This window comes from Neodiprion pinetum, chromosome 1, assembly GCF_021155775.2.
Source record: "Neodiprion pinetum isolate iyNeoPine1 chromosome 1, iyNeoPine1.2, whole genome shotgun sequence".
Classification (NCBI taxonomy): domain Eukaryota; kingdom Metazoa; phylum Arthropoda; class Insecta; order Hymenoptera; family Diprionidae; genus Neodiprion; species Neodiprion pinetum.
Window position 1 is genome coordinate 35,755,293 of NC_060232.1, and position 13,320 is coordinate 35,768,612.

The 13,320-nt window shown below is 41.1% G+C and overlaps 2 protein-coding genes across 5 annotated transcripts in view; one reads left to right on the forward strand and one right to left on the reverse strand.

The window, feature by feature from the left end:
* The window catches only part of LOC124219149 (Mediator complex subunit 20), a 101,334-nt gene that overhangs the window by 79,460 nt on the left and 8,554 nt on the right, over positions 1 to 13,320 (reverse strand). The window lies entirely within an intron of this gene.
* LOC124219012 (facilitated trehalose transporter Tret1) overlaps positions 1 to 13,320 on the forward strand; it is a 79,141-nt gene that overhangs the window by 61,102 nt on the left and 4,719 nt on the right. For all 4 annotated transcript variants that reach the window (XM_046626069.2, XM_046626062.2, XM_046626178.2 and 1 more), the window contains 2 exons: positions 4,647 to 4,751; positions 13,059 to 13,168. In XM_046626069.2, the coding sequence (XP_046482025.1) occupies positions 4,647 to 4,751; positions 13,059 to 13,168 (215 nt within the window). The remainder of the gene's footprint in view (positions 1 to 4,646; positions 4,752 to 13,058; positions 13,169 to 13,320) is intronic.

The window sequence follows — 13,320 nt, forward strand, 5'->3', positions numbered from 1 at the left end:
GAGTTCTTTTCTTCTAAGGGCAAAAGAGGACTCAACTTTCATAGCGTGCTGCTTACGTCTGCCGAAATCACCGAAACAACCAAGGAAGTTCACCAGCCAGCTGAATCATTGCACCTTTATTACTTGTCTCTTTGTACGACTCCTTTTCTCCTCATCTTCGTCTATTTGTATACTTTTCTCGTATGTATCTAGACCAAGAAAAATTCTCGCGATTATACAGGGTAGAGTAGAGTCGGTTCTTTTCATGTCGAAGAAATATGAAAGAGCAGATGAAATTTTGCCGCAGGCGTTGTTGATATTTATCTTGTGTTCTTTTTCAACACTTATTTTTCAATCTCGTAATAATAATATAAATGGAATGAAATACGACAAGAATTTAATTGGACTGGGATAAAACGGGGATATACTAAATCGAGAAAAGGCATCAGGTGTTTCTTAACCCGGTGTAGCTCCAGTGCTGCTCGTTTAATTGGCCAGACTAGACATCTCTGGATACGCCGCGTAAGTCTCAAGTAAAAACTCCGCAAGTCCTCCATTTTCTAAACTAGAGAAAAGGAGAAAAATCCACCGACACACATACCGTTTCACCCATCGTATTATACTCTGGTAGGAAATAAAAGACGAAAGTAAAAGCCCCCGGGGGGACATTAATAACAGTAGAGAGCAGTTGCACTAGACAGCCGTCACGTGACATGGACGGATATTCATAGCTGAGGCACCTGACCCGAATGTTCGCAAAAAGAACGAGGTTAAAAACGAGGTGAATTTTCCAGGGTTAATTCAACAATTTTAGTCGAATAAGTTGCAGCCGAGTTTCCTCGATTCATTTATTCAGTAGCTTTTCAGTCTTTTACATTGTTAGTTCAAAAGCTCGCGAGGTGCGAGCAAATCTGCGACTGCATATCCATACATGTGTATCAAGGTAGCCCTTATTTACGGTGTTGACGAATTTTTTCCACCCCACCCCCCAAATCAACTTCAAATAATTCGAAAACAATGGCCTAATTTCTTCAGATCTTTACCTCAACTCTAAGATAGTTTGCATTGTGACCGTAGTTTTTTTATGGAAATAATACGGGAAAAACTTTTTTTCTCGGTATATATTTTATTTTAAAAGTTATAATGTTACAAATAATCTGTAATTGCGAGGTTTTAGTGGGTATTAGTGCTACAATCGAGAAAAAAAATCACTGTTTTTTGCATGTTATTTCCATAAGAAACTTCGATCACCGTGCAAACTATCTCAGTAAGATGAGGTAAGGATCTGAAAAAAATAGGCAATTGTTTTTGAATTATTTGAAATTGATTTGGGGGGTGGAGCGGAAAAAATTCGTCTACACCCTAAATAAGAACCACCCTGACGTAAACGGTGATCTTGATCGCGTCGCATTTTCGAAGACAACACGATACGAATCGGATCCGAACAAAGCAGAAATCATCGCCGTTTCAGCTGTTCTTAAATGACCCCGCAGGCGAGATTAGTTTGCACGACGTTATGAAATCCGGTCGATCACTCTTCGGGCTATCGCATCTTGGTCGAAATTCTCCATTACCACATCATATACGCATATTCCGGCATCCACGACACGTAACCAAATCTGTTACGCAAACAAAACGGGGAAAACCCGATAATTGGATTCGAGTTCGCCGCCGTTCGCGCTACGTTATATGCACGATATTGTAATATGGAAAATATTTATTATATACACGCGGTCCTGTCTGCCGCTCGCGCTCTCAGCGAGCTCGAAGAAGATCAATTTGATAAAAACCGTGGGGATGAAAATGGGTGAGCGAAAAGGTCGTTCTCCTCGTCCGTCAGAAACTACCCTCTGGGCAAACGAACGCGGCGCCAAGTTTCCGCTTGCCGGAGCAATTTGTAAGGAAAACAACGATCTGACGAGACGAGGGGAGCTGCTTCGTCGGTACCTGCGCGTACACCCGGCGTGCAATTAATTTAACCATGCTTAGCCGAGGTTCGAGGGATCATTTAACCGGCTCGAGTCCAGCTACGCGAAATACTTGTAGACCTCTCTGCGGACTTTCGACAGGCGTGGAAAGGATTTACCTAATGTGAGAAACGGTCGCGGAATATCGAGACCTGAAAAATGTCCCATATGAACATGGTTCATCTACTCGACTCCAATAACAGTTGTTACTTTTTCACATTTTTGGATAGAATTATCCGTAGGTAAGGACCTACATCGAAATTCTTTTGGAATTTCTCGAGTAATAGAAACAACAAGCTCTCCGGCACTAATTTTCTTACATCGGATACTTCTGGGCTAAATCGGTGCTGGCCAAGCCGCAGTTCATCCCCGACTGAGCGCCAAGAGAAAGCTAACATTTAAAAGTAACAGCTTTATTCTAATTATTACTCCGTAGGAGAATTCCAAAAACAAACTTGGGACGTTCCTCCTACGGCATGCATACATATATATATACGTCTATCTAACCGCGTAAACAAGCCACCGCGGCATAGGGAGAAATTCCGAGTTATGGCCACTGCGGGGTGAAATGTTCGACTTGATTATTTACACCGAGTTTACACCTCCGCGGTATCCCTGCGCAGTGTCTGAAATGTTTCAGGCGGAGTGATCGATGCTATTCATTATTTATTTACACATGGACACAACTTACAAGCTGGGCTCAGAACACGACGATCATCAATTATCCAGCCGGATATACTCGAGCGGCTTCATCCTCCGCCTGTAGGTTTGATTATTCATTGTTCAATCAGTCAAATTTGCATACTCGATGCAGCCGAGGGTTCTCTTCGACGCGGCAGAGAATATCTGCACGGCAAGATTATACTCAATTTTCGAATAAAGTCGTCTCTGCCCTTTGGACGACGAAGCATCGTCTCTGGTATCAAGTATCCCGCGTTCCTCGCGTCGCCGGGTGTGACTTATCGCACGAAGTATGGCGGGAAGGTGGCTCTGTACCCAGGCATTACTCTCCTCCCTCCCGCCCTTGGGAATGCGAAATAACATTTTTGGCTAAAAGTGTGAGAGACGTTGGCTGGCGCAGATCGGAGCTAGGTTGAGGCTCGGCTCAGCCTCTACCTACAGCTTGAATCTTCTTGAGTAACTTTTTCCTATACTACAACTCCGACGCTCTCCGTTCTCCCTTCAAGTAGGAGGGAAAAAAAAAACTTCTTAAAAGTTTAAAACAAACGCGATCCGAGCCGGGTAAAATTCAAAAGGAGCGATGAGAAAGAGGAGAAAGACACTCTCAACGATATATAACTCGCGAGTAAAAAGGTAATAAAAAAAATCAATGCACGAAAAGTTTTTCCTACCATGAGGGAATGCGGACGAGGAAGTTCGTGGGCTCGTTCGTGGATCGTATGATCAGAAGTATACGGGCATTATGATCAAGCCTGCATCGATGTCGGTGACGAAAAATTATGTAAAAAGGTAAAATGAAGCGTGAGAGTGAAAACCACGAGCGTGTATTTATAATGGTTGACACCGCAAGTACGAGTATGGCAGGATATTTACATACGGTCACGGTATCTGACCTACAAGTTACGGACGTAAATGAAACAGTAGCAGATCAGTTACCTTGATGGGCTCAATCTTGCGGGTCTTCCTCCAAGTTTTCATATGATATATATTTCGTAGATTGAACCGCGGTGTGTCTAACGACGCGGAAAGAGAGACCAAGGAATGTCTCCGTTGAGGATCAGGAATTTCTCTCATTTTTTACCCTCATTCCAAGCATCGGAAAGGTAGAATTTATATCTCTGTCCATATTATTTTATCCCTGGTGATACGGTTCATCCGAGTGGAAGGGATTGAACCTCTGACCATCCCTCTTGCCCTTCTACAATGTATAAATTTAGGTCCATTCTCTTTCGTGATATGTGAAACGAAAGCGGAGGAGAGCAAAGGGACTGACCACTTTGGAGAGCGTGTTCGTCTTTCAAAGGAACCCAGCGGTTGGAACGTCTTAAACCTTAACAAGGGGGCTGTTGTAGGAGATAACGATATAAATACAGTACGAAACTAAAGGGACACCTATGATCTCGGAAAGTTGTATCGCCGGGGCGATGCGCCGAGGAGAAATGGAAGATGACGGATGAGCCACTCGGGAACGAAATGGGTGGTTAATATTGCCGATGGTGAGCAGATTGGATGTGCATTTCGTCTGGTGGTGACAAACGGTCCGAGAGATCAGACGCGAGTGAGAAGAAGAAAGTCGGGTAAAAGGGCAGCCTGGCCACTCGGTTGAACGATAGGAAGCCAATTAAGGAGGGAGGAGTTTTCGCCGTAGTCCTTTGTCAGCCTCGGTCCTTTTTATTTTGTGTCTCGACCCTCGGATGAAAAGACGAACAGAAGCCGAAGTCGAGTCCGAAAACCGAGAAGTGAGGAGGGAGTTTTAAGGAGAGCGAAATGCCGGGTGGAAATCACTGGTAAACGTAGTTCACCGAAACCAAGTCAAGAAACCCTTGACGCTCGATGGACTGACTGCACGAAGAGGAATTCCAACAGACCCCACTTCCAAATGGAAAGCTTTTAACCTTATCCATTCCCGGTCCTCTAGCTTCGACAGCCGTTAAAAACTCGACGGGGTCCCGATTGATTATCCGATCAGCGATACGTCGATCGGCGATAATTCGCTCATAGTCTGCTTTCTGTTTCCAGGTTACTGCTGTGCCGGCGGACCACAATCGGAACGGCTACAAAATGCCACGAGCATCCGTTGTCCACGTAACAACATCCGTGAGGAGACCACGCAACATGGCTCAGGTATGTCTTTGAATCTGATACGCGTTGTAAACCGGACGCGGACTGCGTTCAAAAGTCATTTTCTAACAACTCCGAATCGATCTTTCATCGGACTTTAAAGACCATTCGTCACGCGAGAAAATAATTGCTACATGCGTAGAAACGTTTTGTCCGTTTCATTTGTAACGAGATTAAATTTGAAGGTGGAAAAAAATATACTACGAGTCGATTGAAACTGGTCGAGATGATGACGAATGATCGATTGTGAGTATAGAAAATCGCGAATTGACTTTACCAGCGTCTCATCCAATCCGGTGGTTTGAAATTGGAGTTAAAAACCGAGAGGAGGAAAGTCGAGAGAAGGATGAAAATAGGATAGAATGAAACTTGGTTGCAGCGGGAATTCAATCTGAGAGCTCCCCGGCATAATATAGGTACGCGGTTAGCTTGGGGGTGGTTGGATGGATATACGTATATACCTATCTATGGCGGATACACTTATCTATGGATATATAACGTACCTTATAAGCTAATAGGCGGACCGGCTGAAGGTTTCATTGAATTTTCTACCGCGGAGCCTTTGGCTCGCGGCCATATTGAAATGCAAATACCAAAGATACCGAGTTAATTGAGTGGCCCGTACTTAAACTGCGAAGGAACCTCGGAAAGCTGGCTCGGACCTCCAGCTTCGTGCTCTATAAACCACTCGAACCATCGTCTATATCCTATCCTCTGTAGCTGTCTGCCATCCTCGTCAACCGCCCGGCATTTCCATAATCCGATGGATTTTTTTTTTTTTTTTTATCAAAGCTTTTTCCTTCGAAACCCTTCTTTTCCGAACTGATATTCTTTTACACGAAAACTAACGACTTGCTTTTTTACACCAACGACGATGAAAACTCGTACCGAATTTTTCAAGCTGTTAAAATATTAGTAAGCAATAAAGCTTGAAGAAAGTGGTCTGCATATCTTGTTTGAGACACACCGCGTCCAGGTGAAATTATTTGTTGCAACCTAACGACGATCGAAGGTGCAGATAAAATACAATGATACGGTAACTGAACGATATATACCGGATTTATTTGGAGGTTAAGGTTACATATTTAAAGACACAAAAAAAAAGTGGACACTACAGTTAAATAAATAATTATTATACTCGGAAAACAAGAATAAAATGTCAAATCAAATCGACATTCATGTGATTTAATGTGAATAATTTCAAGCTAGTTTCAAGATATGTGAACCGGTTGGTAAATAAATCAGATAAACTGTCACCGGAAATGGAGCATGTGAAGTACCAACGTATATAATCAAGCATATAATTGATTAGACGCGCTCGTGTACCTATAATTAACAATATTTATTCACTTTTTAATTTCATTGGACTTTCTCCGATTGCAAATATACATACCTATATAATATATGTATATAATAGATGAATTTTTTTATTACCACGTCCACACACGTCACTCCATGTTGTATTACGATGATGATAAACGACGATGAAAGGCAATAAAGAAAAACACGCATCATTTTGAGATAAGCGACACGCGTTGCATGTTAAATCGCGTACGACTAACAACGTATCGCGGTGCTGCCTGCAGCTATCGCTAAGTGACATTGCAGGAAGGCAGGCGAGACTCGCGTGGCAAACACTCTGCGTCGTATAAAAAGGGTTGGTGGAGGTGGCGGGTAAATGTCGCCGGAAATTACAAGCTCTTGGGGCACGAGGAGCCTCGCTGCAAGCTCGTTGACAGGGGCCAGGAACCGGGGACGAGGGATCGTTGTTTGGAGGAGGAAGCCGTCCGCGGAAAACGCGTGTAGGAAAACAGAGGCAGCTCGCTCTTCTTCTTCTTCTTCTTCTTATTCTTATTATTATTCTTCTACTTCACTTTTCGCGTGAAAAATAACAGCTCGGAAACCGTGACTTCAACCCTGTCCGAAACAGAATCTCTCACATGTCTCGAACTTGTTGACGGAATAAACAGAAGCTCGAGCTTTCGCTGCAGTAAGGCTCGAAAATCATACTTCAACTCTCGAAAGTTTTTTCGAAAGTTGATACATCTGGTAATCAGAGCCATCGTATGTTCGGAGTTTTCACGAGAATGAAGTTTACAGTAACGTTACTGCAACGATGCATGTTTAGGAAAAATCGTTACTTCGTGCCTTGAGGATTGACTGAAATTTTGAAATTTAGTCAACTATGTATGATAAACGAAACATACTCGTGCAATAATGATTTCTTCCCTGATATTTCCGGTACGTTAACGTTACTAACTTCAGCCTCACGAGTTCTCACCGTTCGAAGTTTTACCTCAAACTGACGATATAATACGTATATTCGTCAATCTCACATTGTCAATTCGAATATCGGTCATTCTGCATTCATCTCCGTGTAGAACTTGATTTCGTTACTTTTCGATTTGATCGCGACACTGCGGAAGAGCCCGGGAAAAATTGACAAGGCGTCACTCGTCAGACAGACCGAAGGTATAAAAGCACCGCCTCTGAAAAGCTCGTCGTCGTCCCAAATCGATATAGAGCGAAAAATTTCGCCTGAATTAGATATTCATTTAATTTCGCATCTTATTTTTTATTTCTTTTTTTTCTTAGTTCATATATATTTTGCAACACCGCGTCGTTGCGGAATATTATCACCACTGTAAACCAGTTAATAATGGAGGATGCCGCTCACGCTTTGTGCGCGATATTTTTGCAAAGCGCAAAAGGGTCGCCGGATATGAATCAAAAATAATTTTCCGCCCGTCGAGGGATGGTTGTATCTATAATATACGTACATACATATATACATATATATACACACACACACACACACGCAAATATTTTTTACAACTACCATTCGAATGGATTCTTCGTTCCTTATCGGGTCGATCGAACCAACAACTTTCGCTAAAAACATATCGGGTGCTGTACAGTAGTTTCGCATAATAGAAATACTGGAGACAGGTAGAAAAATAGTGAAATAAACACAGTTTAGAATGTGGACAAATAAGTATCAAATTGAATTTCACCAAATCAATAATGCTGGAAGCAAAAACGAAATCGTAAGCATCTTTTATTCAACGTTTATTCTTACAAATATCACACATTCTGCACTTTGTTACGTTTGTTTCTTTCGTAAAAAACGATTCAAACAAAAATACAAACACACACACACAGAGCACTTTTGGCACCGAGTATAACATGTTTAATTAGAAAAAAAAAAAAAAAAACAAGTCGCACCGCGTTCTCGTGTATGTTATCCTTTAACTTCCCCCGGAGCGTATTAAATACCGCTAATCGATTCGAGAGGTGAAAAGAGAGAGACGGAAGTGGAAGGTATCTGTCTCTTGGATGACAAGTTGTCGAGCATGTCGCTGAAGGGAACTGATGTTTTGTAGCACGGTAATCATCGATTGAATTTAACGCCTAACGATCGGAGGTGGATGATATATATTTCATTATTTTGCAGAGGCGTTGCTTCACCCTTATCGAGTGAAAGAGAAAAGCGTGTATGAAACGCCGTCAAGTTAAGGCTGCAACGCTGCGGCAGCAAAGAAAAGATGAGCGTTTTACCACTTAAGTGGAAGATCGCGCTCAGTTGATTTTTCGTTTCTATACAATTTTTTAAGTTTAGCAAGTATCGTTAATAAGATTTTTTTTTATTGCTTACATCAGTCATAATATCAATTTACTTCACAAAGAAGACCCACAGTTGTGATATCAAATCTCCTTTTGATTTTTCAGAAGCGTACGTGACGACTTTTTCATTATTAATTCGATCTCATAAAATAGTTGTAGTTCAATATGAACTTTTGATTTAGGAGAATGAGATTCCCGGACGATATATCGTTGCGGTATGAATCGTGATTATTGGGTTGAATATAAATGTTTGAAAAGACATAACAATTGAAATGCTGCAACGTGTTTCTTCACAAATTCAAAAATGAAAATGTGAAAAAAGTGAAAAATCAAACGAGAGCGATCTTCCACATAACGTAGAACGCTCATCTTTTCACAGAATCTTTCTTTTAACCTAAAAAAACTTTCTAGGGTGTGCCACGGGGAAAATCGTAATTAATTTTTTTCTCAAACACCCTAATATACATAGAACTGTAATAATTTCCTCGGGACAAAGATATCGCGCTATATTTAACGTTATTCAATACTAATGATAATGCGCTTCTAGCTCCTCCTCGCAGCTTATACAATACGTACACACACACACACACACACACACACACACACACACATATATATACACACACCTAACTGCGGAATACGCGCGACACGATCTATAAATATTTGTCGTCCACTGTATAGATATATTGTACGTATATCCATATTCACCGTAATCCGTTCAACGATGTTTACTCGCACATATTTGTAATCGATTATCAGAGCCGCATTAAACACCCACCTGCTCCGCGGTCCCTCCAAAGCCTCTTCGTCGGCCACGCCGGAGCAGTTATAATACCTCGAGTTTTTTATCTGAATTTTTCCATCTGAAAATAACACCTTTGAGAAGATCGCCGAGGATGAATTATACCCGGAGACGACGACCCGCTCCGATCCGAGGCCCAACGTAAATCACAATTTACCATCCTGCACTCGCCAGGCAGTCCTGCAGGACCTCCGACGGAATTCCGAAAGGACCCCGGGAACTCGGCAATGAAAACCGACACGCATTATTCGTGCGCACGATGTTCTCGGATTGGAAATTCAGTATTATTGTTTTGCAACTGTATTACGATTTATTGTGATTTTCTTTATCCACAACTATGGGCACGTAATTCAAAATCGATTCAAACTTTAGACTTCTAGACCGTCCAGAAAATATTCATTTTGAATTAAAAAAAAAAAAAAACAACTTAAAAACGTGAAAACTTGGCGACAAACGTTAGATAATTATTCACCAACGGATACAGTTTATACTTTAGATTCAATACACGATAAATCATTTTCTTCGATCAGAAAGAAGAAAAAAATCGGTTGATCGTTCGGCCGATTTCAATTTTTTAATTTTCATTCCACTTTCCAGAAAAGAATATTCGATAATTACGCTTATCAAGTGGAATAGCGTAACATTTGTTACATGAAAATAAAAGGAAATTGATATTTGTAAGAAACTCGTAAATTTGCTAAAATTTTTTCTTTCTTGTTATCGAGTTTCCCCTTCTTTCGATATACCATTGCAGATTTTCAAGTTCTCCTCGAGCGTTACGAGTGCTATCGGATATTTTATAACTCTTAGGAAAAAAAAAATCCTTTTCTCCATTCGACAGAAGTGAACAGCTGTTCATGTAATCTACCTACACAAGAATCTGAACTCGCGTGACCTTTGGAAAATTACACATTAGCCCTGGTCGGGGGCTGATTGTAAGTTAATGCCGGTGATGGGGATGCAGAAAAATACGGAGAGGTGAACGAACGGGGTGAAAAAGTACGCTGTTTCACACGGCAATTTTGTAATTATGTCCCACATGTAGCTACGCAAGCACGTGCCACCATGGGAAGAATGTCTGTTGTACCCATATCTTCATAAATGTACGATCGCATCACGTAATTTATATACATATGTAACACGCATGAGCAATACAAATGTACATATAATGCAAATCGGTGAGAAAATGATACCTCGAATTTTCTTCTTTTTTTTTTTTTTTACGTACCTCCGAATGTTTGCATATCACGGTGTGCATGTTGCGCAACGCAAACTTGGTGAACGTCGCGAGGAATGACAATGAAACGAGTGTTTAAAATTCTACAACGGGGTGGAATGCAGGCGTGCACACACCGCGGTAGTAATTGTGCACAATTTTTATTCCACACATTATACGATAACCGAACGCTGAAACGGGTCTATATACGTGGGGAAGAAAAAAAAATTTATACGATTATTACACTGGAAGGGGGCTAAAAATAATCGGATCACATTTTTTCTTCTCCTTTACATAATTGTCAACAAAAATTGAAGCAAATGAACGGTGGATTGGAAACTTGGACAGTTATGACGTCATCCATTTGTAATCTGAATATGGTATATACGCGTATTTGAAAATCAGTGAAATTAAATTGCTACTTTTGTAACATCGAAAGGAAAAAATCTTACCTGATTGTTTTGCGTTTCTCTGATTTTCATACACTCGTATAAGAAATGGATATGTTCTTTTTCTAATGCCAAGACCAAATCGCGCGCTTGTAAATTCAATGTGCTTTGTATAGTATAATACGCGATGAGGTGGGGCACGTTCGATTCTATCTCGTCCTTTACAGAAATTTATCAGGAAATATTGGCAGAATTTATAGCAGGTGCAATTGACATCCTTTTACAGATTGGCTCTCTCACATTTTGATACACGTGCTCACATATGCGCATGCGCGTGTGTGAAAAGACCGGCACCTCGCAGCCGCTTCTCCGACTCCATCGTTCGGTATAAATCCCCCCCTCTCTCCAGCCATCTGCTTCACAGATGTCATCGTCAAGATATCCTCAATTCTTTTATTCTCACCGTATAAAATATACACTCCCGATGTATATCTGAACGTAGGCGAGGCTCAAAGATGATCATCATCTTTTGAGTTGGGTATGAAAAGAAATTCTCAAAATATATTGCCCCAATTTAATTCTATACTAATTTCCTACCATTTCTCGAATACGTGAATGGATCTCAGACTCGTGCAAAATCACAGATTGAACGAGAATACCTTTCTTATATAAATTCCGGTCAAGATTCGTTCTCAGACTTGTGAATCAAGCCTCTTCGCGCAATATCAATTCGCTAAAAACATAGCTGCGAATTGCTTGTGAAAGTTGAATTACACTTTGATCAATCGTAGGTACAAAGTTTCGCGAAATTCTGAACGAAATTTACAACCATCTGCGATTATGTCCCAAGATTTCTTCCCCAAGTATTACAGCTTCCCAAATCGCAAACTCCTCTCGACTATTGTTCTATGACATATATGTATAATGTATATAGTATAATAAATCCGAAATTTAAACGGACCATCATTGTATTTCCATGAAAGCACGCCCAATTCGTTTCCCAGATCTAGGACAATGTTATCGGTGATAATATCGGCCCTATAATTTAATACGAGATGATCCTGAAGCTCGTCGTGAATGAGACTGACTCGGGGAATCTGCGTTTAAAAGGACCGGTGCCTTAATACCCCGGGGTCGCTTTTCAATTTGAGTCAAGTCTCGAACAAAATGCGACCAACGTAACAAAAGACCTGTCGTGTCTCAATAGAAAATTTCCGGCGTGACTCGAGCCATGAAATCCGGCCGAAAGAGCCACGTCGTTCCCCCGTTCCATATCCAACATTGTAAATTTCCCAGCACCATACGGCGAATCTCCTCTTTCTCTCCCTTTCCCTCGTCCAAGTACATACCGAGAAACGATTTTATGAAAGAGTCGCAGAGAAATGCGAAAAGAAAAGGCAGAAAATTTCCGGTGAAAAGCGCGAAAATACTTTTAAAACGCGACATAAAAGTCGCGATATAAATTATTTCAATCTTTAAATTTCGTACGAATACAACCGTTATTATTCAAGTCTCGGATCTACTTCCGAGAATGTGTCTCAATTTTTCCGAAATATAATACCCGTGATAAATGACGAGGGTGAAGAGGAAAATGTTTCTGAAAATTGCGGGTTAAAACCGACCGCAGCTAAGCAAGAGGCGTTGAGGAATGTTTATTTAGTATTCCAGAGGTTTTGTCCGGAGTTGTGTATAATACATATGTATGGAAACACGGTATGAATGTATGGGCTTTCAATTTGTGAGATGCAATTTGTCGGCGGACGGCGAAACCCCGATACAATTTCACGAGACACGTTCGGATGAAGGGCGAGACGCGAAGGGCCAATAGAATCAGTTCAGAATGTCGTTTCGGTCGTACATCGACAAGACGTGGCGGTAAAATTGGCTACTCCAAAACAGCGAAACAAGAGAAATGAATAAATAAAAAGAAATAAAGAAATCAAAAGTATTTTCACTGGACGCAAACGAAAAAAAAAAATATCCTCCTCCTTCCCATCTTCTCCTTTTTCCGTTTTAAGAAGTCACAAAACAGTCGGCATTCGGCGCTGAATTCAATGGTTTTAATTTTTTCCATTGAACGGGCCCTGGTGTAAAAGATTAAACTTCGTTAATGTCGTCGTTCGGGAAGCAACAGAACCCGTTCATTTTTCTTTAATGTTTTTTTTAACGTCCTCTTCCGTTTCGCTGATAAAAACGGAAAGCGCCAATATCCATAAAATTTAACGAGCGTTGTAACGCTTGACGCGTGCATATAAAACTGTGGACCATACTCGTTTCAGGTATGGGCAACGCTGGCAGTTTCCATGGGATCGTTCGCTGCTGGTTTAGCAAAAGGTTACACCTCACCGGCGATAGCTTCTCTCCAAGAGGAGCATCACAATCAAACATGGTGAGTACGCTGCACTTCAATATATTATAAAGTTGAACGAATAGTTTCTGTAAATCAAAGTTGAAAATTCAAACCCAGGCGAGAAATTCATTTTACAATTTTTACTCGTGGTGGCAATTCTCTGAAATGTGTTTTGTTGGGGTTCGGCAAAT